Source organism: Desmodus rotundus, chromosome 9 (assembly GCF_022682495.2).
Source record: "Desmodus rotundus isolate HL8 chromosome 9, HLdesRot8A.1, whole genome shotgun sequence".
In the NCBI taxonomy this organism is placed as follows: domain Eukaryota; kingdom Metazoa; phylum Chordata; class Mammalia; order Chiroptera; family Phyllostomidae; genus Desmodus; species Desmodus rotundus.
The window spans coordinates 762,340-782,910 of record NC_071395.1 but is presented as its reverse complement, the minus strand read 5'-3'; the positions used below and the strand labels follow the sequence as shown (position 1 = coordinate 782,910).

At 51.4% G+C, this 20,571-nt stretch overlaps 1 protein-coding gene across 4 annotated transcripts in view; it reads left to right on the top strand.

Annotated features, from left to right (window-relative positions):
* Positions 1-20,571, top strand: part of CAMK2D (calcium/calmodulin dependent protein kinase II delta) — a 125,304-nt gene that overhangs the window by 46,264 nt on the left and 58,469 nt on the right. For all 4 annotated transcript variants that reach the window (XM_053911649.2, XM_053911651.2, XM_053911650.2 and 1 more), the window contains exon 3: positions 13,755-13,814. In XM_053911649.2, the coding sequence (XP_053767624.1) occupies positions 13,755-13,814 (60 nt within the window). The remainder of the gene's footprint in view (positions 1-13,754; positions 13,815-20,571) is intronic.

The window sequence follows — 20,571 nt, the reverse complement described above, 5'->3', positions numbered from 1 at the left end:
TGCAAGGCCAGTTGGTGTTGATTCAGTCTGAACACCTAGCCGTCAGCAGTGCTGTGTGAGGCGCAGAGGGCCGCACGGCTCTGCAGTGCGACTGTCTCCACGTCAGCATCCACGGCTGAGAGCTGGCCCAGGGCGGATGCACCTGCTGTTCTCTGTGAGGGAAGGGGCGTGGGGAAGGGCAGCCGAGGAAAGGCCACAGCAGATGCAAAGAAGAGACCATTCATGTCTCTGTCTCGCTCCCAGGAACACTTTCCACACATTTTATTATACATATAATTGATACATTTTCCTTCTGGGAAACATATCCCTTAATCTTGGAGTTCTCTGTTGTGAAACTACTCTTTTTTGTTCTTCCACTTGTAATTTTTTAAGATACTTTTATTTTAAGGGATAATCACTGTTTGAGCTGTTTGGTGTGTGCACACACACACTTATGTATTGAAAACAAGAAAGGGGCTTGCTATGTTTGCATTAAAACTTCTGGTGTAAAATCTCACACTACCCAGTATGGATGAAAATGGTTTTCCTATTAAGAAGTCAGGGCCCAAGGCTCTGTTCTCAGGGATCATTGTAAAATATATCCAGAGCCTTTCAAGACTGTAGATTCTTAGAGTGTGGTTCAAAATGTTTGCAGGTGTAATTTCCAAAATTCTCACCTATTCAAGGAAGAAAGTGATTCCAGAAGTGTCCATTGTACTTCCTTCTTAAATTTAAAGGTGAATGCATCGTAGATAAAATAAACACCCTCTTTTAAGAAGATTAGAGATCCCGAAGAAATGCTGGAATCATGCCGGCGTTTAGAAAAATAACCTCAGATATGGCTGTTTTGTTATTAGCAAAAAAGGGAGAAATAACTTGATGTTTTTAGAACCAGTGCTTGTGGGTATTTTTCCAGAGAACTGGGAAAAGGTGCAGAGACTGATGTTGCAGAGGTACACTGGGTGACTTTTGTAGTCCTCACCCGAGGACATGTTGTCCTGATTCTAGAGAGGGGGGAAGCGGGGAAGTGGGGGGAGCGGGGGGGAGAGAGAGATTGCCTTCTATGTGTGCCCTGACTGGGAATCGAACCCGCAACCTTTTTAGTGTCCAGGATGATGCTCCAACCAGTTGAGCCACCCGGCCAGGACTGGGTGACTTTTTAGGTAGATGAATGACTTTGTCACTTGGAAAGAGTTTGATAATTTTCCATTACCTTCAAGATAAAGGTCATTTAAATTTTAGTGTCAAAGGTGTTTAGCATCAAGTAAGTTTAGTGATTAGGCTTCATTCATTACCCATTAATTTTCCTGTTTAAATTCTAATTTTGAAAGAAAATAATGGGGGATATATTAGTTAAGTGCTTATCTCTCTTGATTCCCAGAGATTTCTATTGTTTTAAAAATGGACAGTTTCATGATTATATTGACATAAAAATAAAATGACCCTACTCAACCCTTTTTTACAGCATCACTGGTTTTTGCTCATCTTCACACTAAGTAGACATTTTACTCTCTGTGTCCGCGCATGCGTTTCCTCTCTGGCCTCTGGACCGCAGGCGGTGGGCCCCTGTGCAGGCTAGGGCGGTGCTGCAGGCCCAGGACATCGCTCTGGGCCCCAGATGGCATTTCTGGACTGGAGAGTAGCACTACTTTTCTGAGAATAGGATTGGGCATTTTAAATGGACTTTGGTAACTATTTCTGCAGCCTGTCCAGTAAATGAGGCCCACGGAGCAGGAGGGGATGATGGAAAGCAGTGTTCCTGTGTCTCTAACTCTCTGGCTGCCCGTGTCCTTGTCCCTTTTCCTGCTGAGTCCCTGACATGGAGAGAAAAGAAGCCGCACTCTGGTCAGCCACCTCCTTTCCCAGTCACCAAGTTCTAAGTTACGTTTGTCCACGTCGGACCTCCTGGGTTACCCTAGGGAGGATATTCATGTCGACAGTGTAGAACTGGGGCCATCTCTCAGTTCGCCTAGAGCTTTGGACACCACTCCCCACCCCGGCATGGAATGTGTGTTCGTTTACGTGATGCTTGGTCCTTCTTGTTGGACAGCTAGCCCCAGGGGTATCGTGACAGACCCCCTTGATTCTACGGGTATAGTCTCCATTAGCCTCCTAGTTGGAATCTTTGCCTATAATCTTTCCTTTGCCAGTTCCATCCTTCATACTGTCAACTTTATTTTTCTAAAATAACAGTGCTAGCCAGCACTTTTCTATTGCCACTGTCTGCCAGGCACTCATCTGTTTTTATGTATAAAAATCTCAGCACCTCCTGAAAGTCGATACTGTTAATTTCCCATTTTATCAAAGAAGAGACTGAGGCCCAGACAGGTCGAGGCCCCAGGGCACAGACTCGTGAGCGGCACAGCTGACTTTGGAGCCCTGGTGGTGCGGGCTCTTACCCACTGTGCAGCACTCGTCCCCTCAGCCTTCACTGCAGGACCCAGCTCCCTGCAGCGGGTAAGCTCCCTGCACTCATGTCTGCCCTTTGCACACGTGAGTGACCTGCGGGCCCTTTACGGTCCACCCAGCTCACCGCTGAGGTCATTGCTTGCAGGCCGGCGCGCTGGACTCCAGTCTTCCCCAAACACTCAGTGTTCCTGCTGGCTCCCAAGTTTTGCTTGCGCTTTCCTTGTTGTCCAGAACTTCATGCCATCCAACTGGAAAACCCCGGCTATTCTTCGAAGCCACGGCAAACTCCCTCTCCTTCCCACCTTGGGGTAAAGTGGTTTTCCCTTGGCACCTTGTCCCCACAGTACCTGATGTCCGACTCCATGCTGCCCTCTCTCTCAAGCTTGGTGCTGTTTCTCCGTTAGGGCTTTCCCTTCACACTTGCAGGGCTTCCTCATGTCAGGGGCCTGCTGTCTGCTGTGCAGGGCCCCAGCATGCTGAGCACAGGGCCCGATTTGTGACATATTGCCACTATTTACTTAAAGTCACCATTACATCAGTTTGCACCCAGATTTGTAAGAAGATAGAATCCTGAACCTGGCTTCGGTCCTGTGTTGACCAGAGAAGGGTCCCATGCCCTCCACTGGGAGCAGAATGCCCCCACCACCGACTTCCTGTGACCGCCTGTACCCAGCCTCAGTCTGGGTGCAGTGCCACACCCTGGGTGCTGCTCTGAGGGCCCGCCAGTGTTCAGCCGGCATTTCCTGTGCAGCTGGGGCAGGGGCGCCAGGCCTCCATGCCCACGGATGAAGTGTCTCAGCATGTGTGATGGCAGGTGGGCGGGAAGGGCAAGTGCACCCACCCATTTCCTGGGGTGGCTGCCAGTCCATTGGCCTGGACGGGGCACGGTAGCATGGATGGGCTGTGTTTGCTCCTCAGTCTTGAGTTCAGCTTAGTTGAGAAAGTAGTTCCAAGTGCCTGTGAGCAGTGACTGGTTCCCAGCCCCCCTTTTATTGTTTTCTTGACTGTGGGTCACAGAAACAGAGAAACTGAGGTGTTTCAGTGTCTAAGGGAAGCGGCAGGATCAGGCGTGGTCTGACGTCAGGGCATGTGCACTTTCCCTGGCGTGGCCCGGTCCGACTGGTGACACACTGGGACTGTCACTGAAGAACGTTCGAGTCTAACACCTACTTTAGTAGTAACTATAGAAGGATACTTTCCTTGTGTTTACTGCACTAAACATGAAGATGGTGTCATTTCTAACTTTGAATGAGGTAAGTACTGAATTAAAGGTCTTTGCATGAGTTCAGCACAGCAGAGGGTTAGAGACGGGGACTGTCTGAGGGCCCCGGGCCCGGGGTTGGAGGCAAGAAGGCGTGCTTGGCCAAGCGCCTGCACATCATGCTTGGGTTCATTCCTGTCGGACTGGTGGGTCAGGGCTGAACGGGACTGACGTAAACTAGGGATGTGAGTTAAAACTTACAAATTTTAAAAATGAGTCAAACTAGCCATGGCTGGTGTGGCTCAGTGGACTGAGTGCTGGCCTATGAACCAAAAGGTCACTGGTTCTATTCCCAGTCAGAGCACATGCTTAGGTTGCAGGCCAGGTCCCCAGTGGGGGGCACGTGAGAGGCAACCACACATTGATGTTTCTCTCCTTGTCTTTCTCTCTTCCTTCTCCTCTCTGAAAATAAAGAAATTTAAAAAATGAGTCAAACTAGTGAATGATAATCTGCAATTAAGAAAAATTAATGGAACTATATTTTTAAATTTGTAAAAATATGAGTGTAATTTTTCCTATGTACCATACTCTGGTTACAAAACAATTTCTATCTAGAAATTATTAAGAGAAAACCTAATGCATTAAAAACATGTTGTTCTTCCTCCTATATCAAAGCAGCTGAAACATGAGCTCGGAATCTGTGGTGGAAGGTTCCCTGTCTGGAACCCGATTCAGCTCCTGTGGTGGCACTGTGGGAGTCCCCTCTATCCCCTGAGCTAGGTGGGGGCAGAGCCATCACCCTGGGACCTCTGGGCCTAGGGGAACTTTTTCCCAACCCCGGCCCCTGCGCTATCACTGGAGAGAACCTCTCATTTGTCCACAGCTACCCCTGATCTGGGGATGCAGCCACACTGGAGTCACAAAACTGATCCGTCAACCGGTGGAAACCGGGAAAGGCTGTTTTTATACTGAGTCTGTCATTTGGCATGTTTTAAGCAGAAGTTATCTAAGTAGATTTATGCACATTTCAGTTGTCACTTAAATCTCAGTGGAGGATCTGATGAAAGGGTGGGCTGTCTGGGAATTTGTCTCCGATTGCTGCCCCTCCGTGCACAGCCACTTGTGCCTGTAGCTCGGCATGAGCTCGGGCTAGAGTTTGAAGTCAGGTGCCTCCCAGAGCCATCTTGGAGCCTTGTGGCTCCAGAGTGATGATCTTGGATTGGCCCCTGTCACTCACCATCGTGGCCCTGAACGTCGAGAGTATGCCACTGTGCCTCTCATTTTTCATTTTTGACATAGAAGTAGCACAGGTGACCAAAAGGAGGAAGGAAAGGAAAAGCAGCACAGCAGAAGTCTGCCTGCAGCCAGCAATGAAGCCGACCCTTTGCTGCAGTGAATACAGTCCCTGGGGAGCTGGTCCCTGGGCTCCTACTGGCATTGCCGTAGTTTACCAGGTGGTTACAGGGAAGTTACAGAAATCCCTTCTATGCTTTGTTCTCTCTGGTGCATCATTTCAGGCTCTTTGTGACCCACCTCCCTCTCAGAGAGGCGGCAAAGGTTGGCTGTGCCCTGCCAGCCAGGTGCCCGGCGCTGCCCCAGGGGAAGGTGCTTGTCACTCAGACCTGTCGTTGGGCAGCCTTTGCTGGGCTCACATCCCCACTGCAGAGAGCTGTCACTCCAGGTCTTCACAGAGTACCTGCATTCAGGTTAAGGACAGGTTGCCCTTCCCGTGGAGAGAGCACTCATCTCTGGTTCTAGGTGACTAGGCAGATGCCCACCCCTGCCGTGGACCTCGGGGTCCCCTCTGTGAAAGCAGCAGCAGAACCTCGCATCTCTGTGCCATGCGGCTCCTCGGCCCTGCCGGATGTTGGGAAGCTCTGTGCCATCAGAGGGCTGGGGGGATACTGGGGCAGCCCATTTGAGCTGCTCCAGGCGGCCCTGCTGCTGGAGGCTGGTGGGCGGTCAGGGTCAGGGTCAGACTGTGCTGCAGAGACAGCAGACAGGCATGGTGGGCTTGCCTCACAGGTCGTCTCGCCTGGCCGGGCCACCCCCTTCCCCTTTCCTTGTCCAAGTGCCGCTCTCTGAGCCCTTGTCAGCCTCTGTCCACATGCTGGTCACTGACAAGAACTGAGGCGTAGGGCGAAAATAGGGCCTGTGGCAGGGGCTTCTCCAGCCACAGGCTGTGTCAGGGCTGCAGTTTACTACTTTGGAAATAATGTTCTATATTTAAGCAAAACACACCCAAAAAGGGGAATTTCAGTCACTGTTAGGTTTGTGATAAAATGTTTGTTGTAAATGGTAATTATACAGGACTTTCTTATTGGGTGTGAAGCCTTTGGCAGGTAAAGTTCTTAGTTTTGTTTGCGGCGTTTGCAGTAAGTTTATATTTTTTTAATCACCAGTCTTTATTCTGAAGTAAATCTTCTTTAACCTTTTTGTTTCCTGGACGTCGTTTCATCTGTGGAAGGAAACGTCAGATGTGAGCGCTCTCCCATGTGCACGTGAGGCGCATCCTTGAGCAGATCAGAGCTGCCTTCAAGTGCACCCGGCTGAGTGTCGCAGAGGGCCCTCCCTCCCGCCCTCCTGTCCTCCTCTCTGCTTCCCTTTCTCCTCCCACAGGTTCGGGCTTGCTTCTCTTTGTCTTCAACACCTACACGTCCATCTGACAGACAACCACAGAGATGGCCGAGCGCCTGGTGGTGTCAGACTTTGTGTTATAATGGGGCTGACATTTCCTTGCTGTGCCTTAACTTCCAATTTGCATTTGGAGATGATTTTGGCTTAGATGATTTTTTAGTATTTTGAGATAAGAGTCGTCAAAACTCAGTTATATAACTTTTTAAAAATTTGACTTCTCCCCATGCATGACTAAGGGATATAACGTAGTGTTTCTTTTTTATGCTCTTGTTCATTTCTAACCAAGATCGTAGAGGCAGAGACTGGGGAACAGGCTGGTCTGTGAGGCAGCCACCAAAGGGAAACCGCAGAAAAGGAATGGGCGGGGCCGAGAGCCAGGGCATAGTGTGTGCAGGTGGTGCGCCTCCTGGCTGCGTGAAGACTTTGTGAGTTTAATGAGCTCTGGAGCATTAACAACTTCTCGTACTTTTTCATCTACTCATTCCTGCATCTTAGCTCATTTTCCTCTCTTGAGAATGTGGCTACACCAGACCCCTGGAGCAGTTGTTACGCAGATGGAATGCCTTCTGGGACAAAATAAAACCACCCACAGGACATGCTGAATTATTCCTGTTGTGTAAAGTAGAGAAAGAGCTAACTCCTGTTGTCGGAATTCGGGACCGTGGTCTCTGTGGGCTCACTGCACAGTGGACTCCGTGTGTGCCATCTTCTGTGTGTGTCTGCACCTCAGTATGAAAATACCAGGCTAGTGAAACGCCCTTGGGCTGGATGCACTTTGCCTCCACATAGACCTTTAAGAATCCTGGGAGCAGGTGTAGAATCAGAGATGGGTTGGACAAAGGGGGGATGTTCCAGCAGGGGGCAGCGTGTACAGGTCTCTGCAGCTGGAGGATTCATGGCCCCTCCGAGGAGTCCAAGGAGGCCGCATGGGTGGGGGAGAGGGTGTGCAGGTGTGGAGGAAGGTAGACAGGGAAGGGGACCATGGATTGGGCTGGCGTAGGTGGTCCTGATGGTTTGCAGGAAGCTTGTTACCTAGAAGACACTAGGGAGCCCACAGTGGTTGGAGATGGGATTTAACCTCCCGACTCTGTAGGACACCGGCAAGGTGCAGGGAGCAGCTGCAAGAGCAGGGGCTGCAGGGCCCGGAGTGAAGTTCACAGAGTCAAAGAGGCAGGGGCAGGCTGGCTGCAGGGGCTCCAGGTGGGCAGGCCCTGGGGAGGCGAAGCTAATGAAGGGGGTCAAGCTTCGGGGTGTGGTGCGGGTGGGGATGGGGTGAGAGACACTCGAGGCAGGTCAGTGATTCATGGGATGGGAGGGGCTTGTGTGCCAGTGAGAGCCTGGATTTTGAATATTTCTTCCATGTTTTCATTCTGTTTCTGCAGCATTAGATAGAGTTGAGTCCAAGCTACAGGTGCTTCTGCACCTGGACTGCGAATTCCCAGGGGACAGAAGTCGTCTCCGTCAGGCATGGAGCCACTGTGCACCCTTCTGGCCCTGGGCAGTGGTCAGGCCGGGGCAGGAAGGGCAATGACAGCATGTGGGCAGTGACGTGGCCTGCGTGGCGGCGGAGAGGGACACTGTGGAGCTCAGTTCGTGGGAGCCTGCACTCTGCTAGCCGCACCTGACTCCTCCCCCATGGACCATGGTCTCCAGTATCCGCACGCTATTATTGTAGCAGAGTCGCTGTGTTTTGAGGAGCTAGTGGGTCACATACATTTGACAGAGTTGTACAGAGACATCCTCTGCTGTGACTGGGACATGTCTTGTCTGGAGAGCCCCATCCCCCTGTCCTGTCCCCAGTTCAGGTTTCTGAGCTTTTATTCTTCACTTATTTGTCCAGCTGGCCAGCCAGCCATCTCTGTACCAAGCAGTCCCCTGAAAAAGGTCACATACACATTTTCCAGTTGGATTCTGTCATTTTGCAAGTACGTTTTTCAGGAATACAGATACTGCTGGGGGAAGGAGGAGGTAAAGCAAGGAGGGGACGCAGGCTCTGGGAAGGGTGCCCATGCCTGGCCGGCAGTCAGGATGTGCAGGGGCGGAGCGCAGTGGACTGTGGCCAAGCCTGCAGCTGCAGCAGGATGCTCCTCAGAGGCAGCGGGTCACTGCCCGTTTCCAGGTCAGTTGGCAGAATTCCTAGAGTCTCAGATTTTAAGGAGCAAACGGTGAGGGTTCCTCCGTTCTGCCCGGTGCGTTTCATGTCCTGAGCAGAGGTGGCCATGGACTCCACTGCGACACAGCAGCAGTGTCTCCCGGCCCCCCGGTGCCCCAGCTGTCGGGGCGCCTGGTTTGATTCTGATCATACCTAAGGATTAACGCACATTGTTGTCAGGGCCGCGCTGCAGACGCACTTTGGCAGATGGGCGGTGGTCTGCCCCCTCAAGGGGAGTGGACGGCAGTCCCACACATGTCCAGGACGGACTTCTGCCTGACAGCTTCACATTTGCACAGAGAGCAGCTGTCCTCCTCTCAGAGTCCAGGAAGGCAGCGGGTGGCCTGGGGCCTGACCACTGTGTGGGTGGGCCTGGCCCCAGTGGGTGAGGGAGGATATGTAGGGAACAGTGATGGAGCGCTTGTGTCAGGGAGCAGCATTCACCCCCAGGTGACAAAAGGTCCCCAGGAGCTTCACCTGTGTCACAGGGGCCCTGAGATTCCAGGAGGGGAGAAGCGGTGTGCTGCTCTTCTTGGGTGGCATCAGTCTGTAGAGCTGTGGGTGGTGGAGAGCACAGGCGGATTTCACAGGCTCCGATGCCGTCTGTCTCCTGGACCATCCATGGGTGACAGGTGACAGCACCTGATGTCAGAGGGAATGCAGGTCAGAGAGTTAAACATCGAACTTATATCATGGATTAAACATAGATCAAAGTGAAAGTATCATATTTAATTATCAATTTAAACCCCTTTTCGTAATGAAGATGACAGTTTTAAATCTGGGTGCACTGTGCTCAGGTTTTCTGACACTCTGGCCCTCCGAGGAGCTCCTTGTGACCTGCAATATGGCCTTCAACCTGGCCTGTGAGCTGGACAGGCTCTCCTCTGCTGCCTCGTTGAGCGGAGAGTCATTTCTTCAATGAAATGTATGTGGGGTGTGGCCCCAGCACCCTGGCAGTATTCTGGGGCCTGTGCAGGGAACACTGGCCCTCTGTCCAGGTGCCTGCCAGGCCCTCAGTGCCAGTGCTATGTGGTTGTGGGGTGTCTTCGTGGTTTTGTTTCCTTGGTTCACAGCAACTGTGATGCAAGGAAGGGGCAGTCATTTATCCATGGTCATTCGACACATTTCAGCATGTACGTGTGCTCTCCTGGGGGTGCCCTGCAGGTAGCACTGGCAGCGAACACTCGGGCCACCTGCAGGTCCTTCTCCTCTTCTGTGGGTGTGGCCAGCCAGCCTGGTTCCAGGGCGGGGCAGAATGTCTCACCTGGACTTGAGTTTCTTAGAAACTAAACAGATGTGAGCCAGTTAAGGATCAAGTTGGGCTGTTTGTCATGCAGAAGTCAGAGGAGCAGAATGAGCTGCCCTCCAGACTCAGCAGGTCTGAGGGCCTATGTCAGGCTGTGTGCAGGGCCAGGGTGGAGGAAGAGGGGATGTCTGTCTGCTGTGGCTGCAGCTGAGCTCCCGCCCTCAGGGCCCTGGGCTGCTCCTTCGGGACTGCTCTGGGGGTCCCAGGGTGGGCATCTACCAGTGGGGGCCATCCAGACCTTCCTCAGGCTGCACCTGTGCACTCGAGTATGCATGTGCGTCTGGGTCATCTGGCCTGCTGCCCAAACCCTTGGCTTCGCCTGTGCTGACAGGGCGGCTCTGCGTGGTAGGTGGGGCCGATGGCCTCCCAGGGCCTCATGGAGTTCCAGCAGAGTAACAGTCTGAGCTGATGATGGTGACGGGCTGTCGCCTCTCTAAGAAAGCCCTGACTGTGGGCGGCTCCCCCAGGAGAGGACAGGCTGCTGAGGCTCCTCACTGGGGGAAGCCGTCTGGGCGCAGTGGCCGATCCTTCAGGGGCTTTGGTGATGCCCCGCTGCGCTGGGAGAGCAACTCCAGTCTCCACCCCGACCGGAGTCCTGCTGTGCAAAAGCAAACATTCGATTGGGGAGAGCAGGGAGTTTGAATTCACATGTGTTTACCTCATTTAGAATAAAATCTTTTTCAGTTTAAAAAAAAGTGTCTTACACCTGGGAAGAAATAAATACATTTTCTCAGAATTCTGAGAAGCTGCAAGTTCAGCGTTGTCTGTGCCGGGTAGTGCTCTTCCCCATGGCTTCCGTGTGGACAAGGATGGAATGGCGCTGTTTTCCTCTAGATGCTGTTTCCAGGGCAGGTCTTCAGCCTGTGTTGTTGCTGGGCCTGACCAGACGGCAGCCTGAAGGTGGCAGTTCTGTTCCTGGGCCAGTGTGTGCCTGGGCTTCCAAGGAAGAGTGAAGGTGAGCACACAGCGAGGAATGAAGCTGCTGTGCACCAGCTGCAGGGCATGTGAGGAACAGCAGGGATCCCGCACAGGGCGCAGGCAGGACTGCGGTTTGCCCCTGCCTCCACCTGCCCGAAGCTGTGAGAGCTGGGAGGGCGGGCACAGGTGGTGACTGCTGTGGCCAACTGAGCTAGAGGAGAGGGCGTTTAAGTGTGAAACTGACCCGTGTCTTCATAGGAGACGCAGAAATGCGCTTTGATTACCGGCAGTAAATGACCCTCTTCCCCTGCCTGCTCCCTCTGACATGCAGCTGGGAGCTGGATGTCGAATGGGAAGCATTTCCATTATCACTGAGTTCTGGTTTTCATGAAAAATTCAGTTCTGTCATCATGCTTGGGATGTCACAATGTGCGCCAGAGTCCTGGGGATCACTGAGTTTCGGTGAGAAGGCCTAGGGAGGCACAGCACTGCCCCTTCCAAGTGGGCCTGTCTGGGACTTGCGTCAAACCAGTGGAATGTGGCTACTGTGACAAAGTGTTACTTCTGTGGTTAACCTAGATAAGAAGGGCAGGGACATACGTGCCATTGCCAGCAGATTCTTTCCCTTGGTGACTTTGATGAGCAAGTTGCCAAGTGCTGGCCACACCTGGACACCCAGGGCAGCCTCTGCCCTCCAGTATTCAGCCTGGCCGGGAGCTAAGACCCTCAGCTCAGCAGCACCTGAGGACCTGAGTACGGTCACTAAGGCTGTGGGCTTGGAGGCACATCCTTCTCAGCAAGAGCGGGGGACACCCCAGCCCTGAACCCTGGCCGGTGCCTTCTGTGCCACCTGAGAGACTTCTCAAAGGGCACAGTTCAAGGGTGCCCATGCCCTGACCCTCAGCAATGGTGTTCTTTCTGGATTCTGCGTTTGTGGCAACCTGTTCGCTAACAGTGGGTGGGTGTGTCAGTGAGCAGGGCTGCTGCCCCGACCGGGCTCCTGCCCCGACCGGGCTCTGCAGACACAGCGACTGCAGCAGCAGAAGCGTTTCCAGTGCTGGGGGCTGCAGTCGGAGACCCTGGGGCTTCGGGCTGGCTCCTCCCGAGGCTGACCTCCCTGGCTTGCAGGTCCCCTGCCTTGTCCTTGCAGGGCCTCTCTGCAGGTCATTTTCCAGCCCTCTCTCATGAGTCCCCCAGGAGGGTTGGAGCCGGGCCCTCTCTCATGGCCACATTTTAACGTAACTGCCCCTTGAAAACCCTTCTCCAAATGCAGTCCTATACGGAGGTGCGGGGTCAGGACTCCCAGCGGCAGCCCTGCCACTCTGGTCAGCACAGCCTCCTGCTGCCTGGTCAGCATCGCACGCCGTCACACGTGGCCCGGCTGTCAGCGTGTGTCACTCCATGTCGGTCCTCTCTCTCCTGGTTTTGCATATTTGTGTGTCCCTCTGTCACAAAGTTACGAATCTAAAAGCACACTGTCGGGCTTACATGTGACACTTCACAGTATCGAAGATGGGTTAGGTGCACTTCCCAAACCTGTGTTTGGGCTCAGCGGTGTGTTTCTAAGTGAGATTTTCTAGGAGTCGCTTGTCTTAAGAGCGAGGGGTGGGGGCGAAGCTCACGTTTATGTGGAGCGTGTGCAGTCTCAGGCGGCAGCGCGGACGGGAGTGTCTGCCGTGGCGTTCTTCCCCGGCGCGCCTGTTCAGTCACACTTCTCTTTGGGCCGCCACAAGCACTGCATGCGTGTGAAATAGTGTCCTCAACTACTGACCCTCAAATGGCGTAGAGAGGGTTATTTCAGGTGTAAGTACACACGCACACGTTTGTGTACGTGCACGTGTCGACAAATGGGTGTGAAGGAACGCACACACGTGCACAGGGGGACGAGTACAAACGACTAAAAGTGGGTGAAGTGTTAAGAAGAGATTGTTTGGATCAATTGTATGCAGGTGTTTTTATACTATTCTTTTTCTCCCAATTTTTTGTGGTTCAGTTACTTCCAAATAGAAGTTTAACATTTAAATGCAGTGACTTATGCTGATGTGTAATAGGTTTATTGTTTTTAAATGGGTTAAGTGTATATTGTAAGTTTCCTCAGTGTATTACACTCTACCAGAGTAAATCTTCATAGATCTAATGCACATAACCGAAAGCTCTCTGGAGCTCTCGATAATGTGAAGAGCATCGAGGGATGGAGACCAGAGTGCAGGATGGCGGGTACAAACTCTGGGTGGTCAGGCAGGTGTCCCCACATTCTTTCAAGGCTGTTTTGTTGGTTAATGAGAGCTGAGTGGTAATTTACTGAGTCTGTAATCTGGGAGATGTAGCCTCACTCTGCCACAGCTGTCCTGCCACAGCTGTCCTGCCTGTGAGCCAGGGCAGCAGCATTGCCCCGTCAGGGCTGCCCTCAGGTTTGAGGCTCTCCGGGAAGGGCCACTCCCCGGGGCTGCCTGTTGGCCGCCTGGGTTTCGGCAGTGTTCTTGCCTCTCTCTCCCATTACTTTGTGCTTGTGTTGTGACTTTGGTTATAATTATATGCATGGCCCATGACAAAGGAACCAAAGAGGAGCATCAGGTAGTTCTTAAGATGCAGTTTCCAGGGTCTGTGCCCCTCTCTGGACATGGCTAGGGGACAGAGGAGGGTGAAAAAGAGCCAGCAGGTTGGGGTGGGCACGCCCGTGGTGTAAGGAGGAGTGTGTCTCTTGGGGAGGAGGAGGGGGCAGCTGTGTGAAGAGTGGCCAGCAGGAACAGTGACCGCACAGGAATGGGTCCCCTCCGGGACAGGCTGTGAAGCTCCCGCTCGCCCTGGCTCCGCTGGCTCCGGGGGCCGGGTGCTGCAGGGCGTCTGCGCTGCTGCTTTACTGTTCCCGGTGTCGTGGCCGCCTGCACTCACCAGAGAGACATGGAAGAGTGACTGTTTTCTGACGTTTTCACTGTCGTCCAGCATCAGGCCAATGAAGAGGAAAGAAAATTAGATTGTTAAAAATGATGTGTTGATGTAATTCCAAATTCACATTTTTAAATTGAATTTTTAAAAAGAAATCAAAGGATAAGTAAATGTGCAGGACTATGCCATTTTGGTCCACTGTTTATTGTCTTTCATCTTCTTTGCCAAAGTTGTGACTTACTTTTCTGTTTTTGGTTTTTAAACAGATCATCAGAAACTAGAAAGGGAAGCTAGAATCTGCCGTCTGCTGAAGCACCCCAATATTGGTAAGGAAGTGCTCCCAGTGTACTGAAGAACTACTTTAAAGCTTTATAGGATACATGTTTGCCACTATGTAAAGTGTTTGTTTAATAATCTAGTATTTGCAACTATTATGAAAATAGATTTCTATCTTTTAGTCTTGGCTACATTTGATACTTTTAAGTTTTTTTAAGTTTTTCCAAAAATAGCAGTTCTGTATATACTGACACTTAAAAACTAATATGAGATATTCTTAGTTGGATAGTGCCTTCCTGTGTCTTCACAGTTATTCAGCTCTGCCTGCGAAGTTGGAGAGACATTTACCATATTTTTCAGAATATAAGACTTACTGCCCCCCCAAATTTGGGAGGAAAATGGGGGTGCGTCTTATAATCCAAATGTAGCTTACATTTGCATTGGTGAAATATTATGTTATTTATGTTATTAAATATTTTACCACATTTTTTGCTTCAAAATCTTTTTTCCTATTTTCCTCCTCTAAAACCTAGATGCATCTTATGGTCTGAAAAACAGGGTACTCCATTTTTCTAGTCACCTAAACTAGCTCTCACCTGCCCTGTAGAAAGCTCGCCTTATCCTCTCTGATTCCACCCCAGAAACTAGCGGGCTTATGTTAGAAGATTATCCCTCATGAATTTTAAAATAGCTTGGTAATGTTCAAAATAAAAAATTGATGACTGTAAGAAATGCAGAAGGAAGAAACGAAAGAAAGAGGAGGAAAGAACGTCTGTTTTGCGCAATGCTGGGCAGCAGTGCCGGTTGTTCTGGGAAAGTTCCTCCGGGGGTGGAAGTGCGGGAGAGTGTGCAGGGTCCCTTTCAGTGCGCCTGGCTGTTCTCTCTGTGCACAGAGGCCCGGCTGTGCCTCCTGCGGGGAAGTTCCCTCTCCTGCACCATTTGGGCCTTTCTCTGACACACCCGGGGACTCCGAAGCGCAGACTCCCCAGCAGCTATCTGGAGGGAGTGTGGCCTGGAGGGAGAACGCAACAGTGCCTGGCCAGGGTGGGTGTCGTGTCTGGGTTGGCAGCTGCAGAGGCCTCGGAGATCCCCTGGCACAGACTCTTCATTCCTCCATTTCAGTGTTTCAATAATCGAGGAAACTGAAGTGTTCTGAGTCCATATGACTTACCCAAAGTCCCAGTTCGTCAGTGCCCTGCCAAACGTAAATACTTGATACCCTCTCCAGGAGGTACAGTGGGTAGCGTGCCTGACCTGCACCCACAAGGTTGAAAAGACCGCTGTTCCTGTTCCCTTTCAAGGAGAAATTTGAAGTTGTTTTTCGTTCAAATGAGTCTCACTTAAAAACTTCTAATGCTAACACAAAAAAGCAAAACTTGGTCAGTTTGGGAAAGCGTAAGTAATGCCTGCCTCCCATACATGTGAACGCCGTTGTGGGGCTGTCACGTTCCAGAAAGGTGCTCCACTGAGCAAGCTCTGTGGTTTGACAGATGAAACAGGCTGTGAGTTACAGGAGTTGATGGGCGGAGGTCAGTGAACAGACAGAGCCCTGACTTCCTGTGTCAGCAGGTGTTCGGGCCTGTGAGTGATAAATCACAGCAGCTGGGGTTTGTAGGACTTCCTTTCCCTAAAATGTAAGCCTGGAGGAGCCCGTAGGAAAGGGGAGTGATGTGCCCAAGGTCACGTGCAGATCGCCAGGGTGTGGGGCACACGCCTGCCCAGACCTCGTCTGGCATGCAGTGTGTCCTCGTTTCCCTGAGCTGCAGGCATGGTGTCCTAATGTTTTAACCTCAGTCTCCTTCGTTCTTGCAAAAATCCTTGGGCCAAATATCATTTCTCTACTTTTTACTAGACACAATTAACATTTTTGTAGTTTCCAACAGTTCATGATAAGACAAGAATAGGTCTTTTTTATTGCTACACAATCATCTCTGGTTGGATAAAAGATAATTTAACACTATTCAGTAGTGAAAAGCAAAGTATTCTTGTTTTATTTCACCTTTCACTTGATTACATCTCACCTTTTTACCTTGAGCATCTGCTGTGAAGGCTGTCAGGGCTGTCCAGCCTTGTGGCACCTCTGGGCCACACTGGAAGAAGAGGAGTGGTCTTGGGCCACCATTAAGTACATTGTGACACGTAATCACAAAAAAAATCTCATGACATTTTAAGTAAATTTATGATTTTGTGTTGGGCCGCACTCACAGCCGTCCTGGGCTGCAGACGGCCCACAGGCCGCGGTCGGACCCCCTACCCTGGTCCTTCTTAGACTGTCTTCCCGGAGCTGGCCCTCCCTCGGCAGCACATCTGGGGGACAGCGGAGAGAGCTGCTTCTTCAGCAAATGAATATTTCAAAAATTCTCATTGTCCACTCCAGCTTTTCCTTCTTTTGTTCATTTAACACAGTGCCATTGGTGGAGTCTTTGTAATTCTTGGTTGAATTAATCATTGATTATAGCTGATTTTAATAGAATATACACAGGAATACTGGCTTAGAGTTTTGAGATAAGTTTTGAAAGTGTAGTGTAGGGTTCAATGATAACATTTACTTCCAGCATTTTATAAGGCCAGCTGTGGTTCACTTTGGTAGGAAAGTTGCCACTTTATGAAAGGTAGCTCTGTATAACCATTTTTTATAAATTTGGAAATAGGATTTTTTTTGTCTTTAAAAATGTCCCATAGGTGGAAGAATTTGCTGTGTGAATTTGATTTGTAGTGAATCTGCTTAACAAAAACAGTCCCAGCTCTGATGAACTTGCTGTGGGGTGATGATTGTGTCAGATTATTGTTTGGTATATTAATTTCATTGATTTTTAGTTTAAAAAGTTAATAGCTTATGTTAAAGGAAAGGGAGTAAATACATACAGTGATATGATTTGAATTCTTTTTCTGTTAAATTTTTTTTTTTACACTTTGTACTTCAGTTGTAATTTGTGCTTTCTATGAAAAAATAGAAAAATTATTTGGGGAGATTTGGGAACTTCACGGTGTTGAAGTTCAGTAGTGTCTGTAGTTCACTGTTCAGAGGTCACTTGCAATTTTTAGTGATGAGTGTATAGTGCGCTTCACCTAGAGGCTCAGAGTGGGAAGGACAGGCCTGGAGCCACAGTGCAGGTCACCCAAGATGCCAGCAGAGCTGCCACGAGCCCGTCCTGTCGAAGCAGAGGAGGCCTTGTCTTTCATCTGTTCTGTTCGGAAGGTGTAGGGTTTCTGTACAGATGTTAGACCTAAAACTCACCTTAGGGAAGCGGCTCCCCTCCCAGGACGCCCACAGGTGTCATTGCCTCGGCATCGGGGGCTTTGCACGTTCAGACGAATGTGCGTTGGGCAACTGCACTTGCGGGACCCCTGCACACCCCTGTGACAGCTGTGCTGGCCCTGGCCTTCCTCCCCCATCCCCGAGCTGCCCCTCAGACAGACGGGAGAAGGGGGACTGCTCTGCTGAGGAAGCTGGTGCTTTTGTGACTTCTTTACTTCATATTTCCATAGTTTAATGTCTGATCCTTGAGTTTTATAACATAGAGATAATTCTTAATGGATAAAATTATATAATTTGATTACAGGTCTCTTTTGAAATGATTTTGAAATACTACTCAGGGGTCCTCCTTTTCCTGTTTTTCATTTTGAGTTGCAGTGTGTCTCTTATTTCATAGGTATGTTTCCACCTGGCCCTGTGCTTGTTTTGCGCACAGAGGGCTTTGCTGATGGCCAGGGTGAATCGTTGCTCAGCCAGCAGGGATGGGATCACGGTTTCCTTCCACTGCCAACACAAACTCACTGCCTCAGTATTTGTCCACCAATATGAGAGGCTCTTAACAATGCTTTGTTCTTAAAAAGTGCCCCCAGAGAGTGTGGAAATAGTTCACTCAGTGTTTCAGCATCACACAGCAGCAGGTGGTCATATTAATGAGGGGCCTGTGGCCCCAGGGCCTGCAGGCTCAGTAGCTTTCTGAATGAGGAGCCAAACAAATGGGCTCTGGAAAGTCGAAACTCCAGAGCCTTTATTCACCTCTTGCAGGTCACTTTTCCATGGGAAGTGTGAGCATGAACTCACTTAGAACAACAGGGCGTGCCTGTATTCTTATCATAATTATCTTCTTTCTTTTTCCCAAGAGCCGCTCTGTAGGTGGTTATCATCTCCACTTTTCAGCCAAAGTGATGAGTACTGAGCCCCGCCCTGTGCCCCGCACAGGGGCAAAGCAGCTGAGTCTCACAGGTGAGCTGATTTGCCTGAGATGACAGTTTAGGAAGGGTGGAACCAGGGTTCACATCCCTTTGTTTGATTCCGAAGTTCACGTTTGTCCCCTGCAGCCTCCTGTCCTTTACTTCCTGCTCCACTCTGAGCCCCTCGCTCCCTGTGCAGGGGCATCTGTTTCGGTCAAGCTCCGAATGTGGCCACGCAGCACCCTGTGCAGTTGGCAGGGGGCGTCCTCCTCGTGCGGAGGTTACAATAGCAGGTCCACCGGAAACACCCCACCGTTCACAGTTTCATGGGTGGCGTTCAGGCCAAGCTCATATTCAGCGGATGTGTGGTGGGGGGGCTCATGCTGTGGGTGTTCTGTGCAGGACACTAGGCAGAACCATGGATCTCCAGGAGCCAGATTTAGGGGGACAGTGCTGCCCCAAACTGTGGAAGCTGAAATGAGTCGGTTCTGGGGACAATGCTGGGTGATCACCCTCCCTGTCTGAAAGGCTCTGAGCCTTTCAGAGGAGCACGTGAGAGCCCCACTCCCCAGCATTCATCCCTCAGCTCCGAGAGGGGGCCCTATGCCAGTCCCAGCCTCTGCCGTCAGGCCTCTTCTCCCGAGCCCGTGACACTGGCCTTGCCAGGGACCATCCCTTCCTTCTGACTAAGTTCACTGGAAACTGTGCTCCTCAGTCTCACAGTGCCTCTGCAGTGACAGTGTGAGTCACCCACCTTGGCTTCGTCACACCAGTGTAGCCAGATGACTCCTGTCTCTGAGGCTTCTCCCTGAATTCTCTGGCTCTGCCTCTCTCTTAATCTACCCGAGCACCTCGGGAACGCTCCTGGTCCCCAAACCTGCTTTCCGTGCAGTCTCCTGTCCCACTGCTTACTGGGACAGTGGCCATCCCTCAGTCATGGTCTGTGCATGAGTGGGCCTGGCCTTTCCCTGGTCCCCAGCCCCACCCAGACCTGCTCCTCTGCTCACCTCCCCTGCCTCTCCTCATAGCCCGTCCAGAGCCAGAGCCCCGTGTCACCCTGCCCACACCATTCCAGTTACAACAGTCACCAGCGTTCCTCTCATGCCAGTGGCCTTAATGGCTTTTAAGTCCCCCTTCTCTGCTCAGGTACCATGGGTACTTTGCTTCTGACACAGGCTTTTAAAGATGTGCATGGGGTCTCTCACCTCTCTCTCCGGAGACCCTGGCCCAGCTCCTGAGCCCTCAGGCTAAAGGCTAAAACCCTGACCTGCAAACTCCGCCTACTTCAGCTCCCAGGGTGGACCAGCCCCTCCTTCACCCCATGTTTAAGTTTCATCTTGCTTAAGGCCTTTCCCTTACACTCTTGGTGGGGAGTGGCCCTTTGCTGGGACAATCACTGAGGACATGCCTCAGCCTTCCTTGCCGCCTGCAAGGGACCTGGGGTTGGCCGTGCAGGTCCCAGAGTGCCATGTGGGCAGCCACTGGGCCCCGGCAGCCACTGGGCCCCGGCACCCAAGCGGTGCTCCTCAGACTTGGGGACCTCATTCATATTTGATCCTCAGGGACCAGGCCACAGGTGGTCATTAAATCGAGCACGGACTGCAGTACGGTAGTCATGCCTGCTCCCGGCATTGCTTTCACAGCTCCGTGTGCAGTTTGAGATTATTCAGTATTTCTTCTGACCCACAGGAGGCCCAGGTCACAAGCCCCTGAGCAGGGGCCTCAGGTCAGGATGGTGCCTTCCACTTCCCGTGGGGGCGCTGCCCCAACCCCAGTTTGCCCTGGCGGCCACATCCTTGTCCCTGCTCTGCTCTGCATCGTCCTGGGGTGCCCAGAGCAAAACAAAGCCTGCATTGAGCTGCTTCCATGAGGATTCTGAAACCAGACACTAATGAAACTGCGGGGAGAGAGATAAGGGCTCCCAAGCTCATGCCTCGCCAGCGGACTGTAAATAACTCCTTTTATAACTCACTCTTACTCAACTTTCTTTTCCACTTGATATACTTTATTTTGCGTTATTCTGAGAAACAAAACTCAATACTGAGGGTAGCTCCATCTCGGCTATAGAACTGTTTCAAGAATTGTAGGAAAATCATTGCAGATTTAAAATGGCACTGGCCTGCAAATACAGCCTCGTTCCTTTCTTCATCTATTAGCAAATGCTTCTTGAGAACCTTCCGGGCTGGGTGCTCCAGACTGCATGTAAGGCGAACAGCAGGCACAGCCCCTGTCCTCTTGCTGAATGCACTCTGGGGCCGGGGCCAGGACGGAGGGTGTGGACATTCTGCTGTGGAGTGAGCCAGGCCCACAGGCAGTGTGGGGATGGGCTTTGCTGAGGGGGGACTCTTTGGGGGGCTGAGCTGGAGCAGCACACAGGCCGTGTAGTGGGACGTGGTGTGGCGTGACAGGGAATGCAGGCCTGGAGGTTGTAGGTAAGGCCACCATAGAGGAGACAGGGTTTGCGGATGGTGTGAGGGTCTCCACTTTCCCCCCTGGGTTAGATGGTGCTGCCACCTGAATTCATAGGGAAGCCCTCACTCCCCACCGGGTAGTAGTTAAGGGGAGGCCTTTGTGAGCTGCTGAGGTTTCTGTGAGGTCACGAGGGTGGGGCCCCCATGGTGGGCTTGTACCATGTTAAGAGAA